We start from the raw sequence: 3,638 nt of genomic DNA, 5'->3' as shown, positions 1-3,638 counted from the left end.
AACGTCGGATGAGCTATATTGTCACAAATATAACAGTAATGTTGCACGGTGCAATCTTTCGCTGCATGCGTATCAACCGCGCACTTCCAGCATCGAACCCCCTTCTTAGCCTTGGTCTTGGGCACTGAAACAACCTGCACATCAGACCCTGAAGCCGTCAAAGGCGAGGCATCGACATAGGCATCGTTGGTTGAGGTTGCACAACCTGCTGATAATGTCCTTGCTTTAGAAAGCTTTAGAAAGCTTGAGCGTTCTAAGAATTTTAGAGTATAGATTCATTCATTTTGCTTAGCATGTAATTTATAATGGAATCTCTAAAAAGAAATATGTTTAGAAACGGAGGGAGTAATATTCAAAGCAAGGCGGCAAGTGTGTCAGAAGGAACGTTGACACTTATAACGAGGTAAAGCGAGAGTACGGGACTTTGCTCAGCGGCCTGTAAAATAACTTGAGTTTTCCAAAATCCAAACAATATCTCCGCAAAAGATAGTCAAACAGTAGATAGGATCAGTGTAGATTCCTACAGCGTCTAGCAAGTAGTGGAAGCAAGCGATTTTGCTTTTTGCCCAACTCGTCACTGCAAGAATGGCCTCTCGATATCAGATTCAGTCGCGTCAGAGTCAGACGGCAGCGCAAGCTCGGCGAACATCTTGTCCTCCCGGTTCTTGGCCCATAGCACCACATAGAGGCCCGCAAACATGAGCGCAATCCCCACCAGGCTGCAACGAAATACGAATATGACAATGCTGATGTCAAATGTCAGTGTACCAAATGCAGCTACGCATTGACATATTCTTCCTTGCGGCGCGGCTGCATGGCCGACGTACTACGTACGTACCACCCTGTGCCGATCCATTGCCCAAAGAAGATGAAGGAGATGAAGGCCGAGAACACGGTCTGGAACGGGCTGAACATGGACACCAGGACAGGCCCCTTGCGGCCGATGCTCGACACCTGGAACGTCGTGCACAGGCCAATCACCACACCTCCCTGCACTAGCATTGCCACTATTTTCAGTGCAGGTTACAACGACGTCAGTGTCACATACTATTGCTGAGATCACGGGTCTACAACTTATACTAAATCAGCGACAATTAATATGGATCGACAATGTACTAGTGGTATGTACCACGAGCACAATTTCACCGATTATTCTGGGGATGTTGCCTGCAGTGCCCGCGCCGAGCTTGCCATCCATGATGACCTGGATGATGGCGCTGAAGATCGATCCCATCATGGCGGTGATCACACAGATCGACAGCGGCGCCGGGAACCTCTTGAGGGTTGCAGCCTACATTTGCGCATCAGATTCAGCTCTAATTCTAACAAAATAGCACAGTTATGACTAGTGTTTATCTTATCAGCGTGTACCTGCAGGACAGTGTTGCAAGCGAAGACCGTGACTCCAGTGAGCAGGTACACACAGCCAAGGACCCAATCTCTGTAGATTTTCATGCCAGACAACTCTTGGTCCCTGGGAACGGACTCTGGCACTGTGCCGGGATAGGGATTCTTCAGGAAGCTCACGCACATTGCTCCACTGATGCATACCAACGTACCCAAGATCTTTGCTCTGGTGTACTTGCACCTCCACTCAAATCTCTCAAACCTGCATATATATAAGCAGAGTCACTAGTAGTAGACCTACTTGGTCAGTCCGAAAGTCAACAATGTGTTGTTTTTCCCTTATCAAGGATTTGGTTCGGTACCTCAGGCAGGCGGCGATGACGAAGATGAAGCCAGGGCCAAGATTGGGCATGGCCGAGGCGATTGCTGGTGAGGTCCGCTCGACGCCGAGCATCATCAAGACTTGGTATATTGATACCCTACACAAAGATATAAAAAAAAGATCTCAGTTTAAGGCCGGGCAGATGCCTCCTGTCTAAAAAAAATGTTTTGTTAAACCGATAGCCAGCATTTGGTAGTATCTGAATCTTTACAGCAATGCATTTGATGAACCATGGACATTATGAACAAGTAACCATGTAGGGGTAAATGTCAATCATCATCATAAATAACTAATTAAGAGAATTGCAGATAACTTCATAACATAATAATATATGAAAATCTCAAGTATTTTAATACTTTAAAACCTATAGCTATTGGCAAATCTAAATCTATCAAAATAAACAGTTAGTACACTACTATATATACAGTACAACTTTATTTGAAGCATTTATGATGAAGACTGCCTAGCTATCAATCAAGAGCAGAGATGAACTTCTCGCAAGAAAAAAAAGCAGGGATGGACTGCAAATGACAAGCTCTTAATAATATATATGCGTGGAAGGTTACGATTGATTCATTTTTGTTTCTCACCCTCCAAGGGAGATCATAACGAGCTGGATTATCAACACGGGGCTCCAGCGCTTGGGCCATTTCTTCCTCTCGAGGGCGATGGCGAAGGGGAGAACGACGACGGAGGAGGCGGCGCATGCGACGACGATGATGAAGAGCGACGGGACGCCGGCTACGAGTAGCCGGTTGAGGAACATCATGTAGAGACCGAAGATGCACTGCACCGCCAGCAGCCCGCAGATGGTCAGCACGTCGCTGAATGAGAAGGACACGCCGCCGCCCAGCATCTTCGTCTACCTCCTCCGCCGGCCGGCAAGATCAATCAGCAGCTGCGGTGTACGCAAGCGCAGGAAGATATATACCGAGGGCCTTAGTTATGTGTGTGTGTGAGAGAGAGGTGTATATATATAGCGCTGGTATACATTCTTGCATGTTCGATCGTGCGAAGAAGAAAAGTCACCGATGGACAAAGAGTTGGTTAAAGGCAGATTTTATTCTAGTCTTCCCTGAGTACTAAACTTTAGGATGGAAAGATTTTACTACCGCGATGGAGAAGAAAGACGGGAAGTTGGATTTTGGAGTGTCAGGCTCGACCTCCACCTAGGAAATTGTGCTCCGTACGCGGGTGACACGTGTGAGGGAGGTGGTTCCACCCTGGCGCTTGCCGCCTACGTGTGGATCGTTGCTGCATGCATGGCCGCAGGTAGCCAATTGCGTTCGGGACTGCGGGCTGCCGCTCGGTCAGACAGGAAGGCATGGGAGATGGGACCCGGCCCATGTACGGGCAGATGGGCGACACGTGTAACGATCAGAGAAGCTGCTACGCGCGGGTCTTCTAGAGCGGATAAGGTTAATGGACAGAGACCGTCGTCACTCATCGTTTGCCTTGTCCATTTGGATCTGGATTTTTTTTTTCAACTGCGCCCACGACGCGTTGGCAGAGATATAGCTGTACCTCTTGCAAAGTTTGTATCAAACCATTAAGACGGACATTTCGTACCATGTGTAAATTGTTTGATCGCAAGATGGGACGTGTCGTATTAAAATGAATTATTTCTTTTTTTACTCGGAAGACTATTTTAAAGGAAGTGACTGGCTAATTTTCTTGCGCCGTTCACCACCTCCGCAACCGTTATATATGATTTTCATCGGGCGGCCCACCGCGACCCACCATAGAACTTCAAGAGCGACCAGACAGACCAGGGGAGGTAAGGGCGGTTCCCCGTGTGCGGTGGCACCGTGGTCAAGCGCAATACCGAACCGAGAACAGGGGGTTTTAGTGATGTACAGAGGAGAGAGGAAACTAAGAGACGAGGAAGAAGAGGAGCGGACGAAGGACA

At 47.9% G+C, this 3,638-nt stretch overlaps 1 protein-coding gene across 1 annotated transcript; it reads right to left on the bottom strand.

The window, feature by feature from the left end:
- Positions 1-439: 439 nt before the first annotated feature.
- LOC109755826 (WAT1-related protein At5g47470-like) lies at positions 440-2,733 on the bottom strand. Its single transcript, XM_020314716.4, has 6 exons — positions 2,320-2,733; positions 1,710-1,826; positions 1,372-1,609; positions 1,130-1,291; positions 839-990; positions 440-719 (listed from the first exon to the last, which is right to left on the bottom strand). Exons 1-6 carry the CDS (start codon positions 2,583-2,585, stop codon positions 575-577), a joined length of 1,080 nt encoding a protein of 359 aa, XP_020170305.1. The 5' UTR covers positions 2,586-2,733; the 3' UTR covers positions 440-574.
- Positions 2,734-3,638: the final 905 nt, after the last annotated feature.

Source organism: Aegilops tauschii, chromosome 7, assembly GCF_002575655.3.
Source record: "Aegilops tauschii subsp. strangulata cultivar AL8/78 chromosome 7, Aet v6.0, whole genome shotgun sequence".
NCBI classification, from domain to species: domain Eukaryota; kingdom Viridiplantae; phylum Streptophyta; class Magnoliopsida; order Poales; family Poaceae; genus Aegilops; species Aegilops tauschii.
Note: the sequence above shows the minus strand (reverse complement) of the source record. Positions and strands in the feature narration are given on the sequence as shown.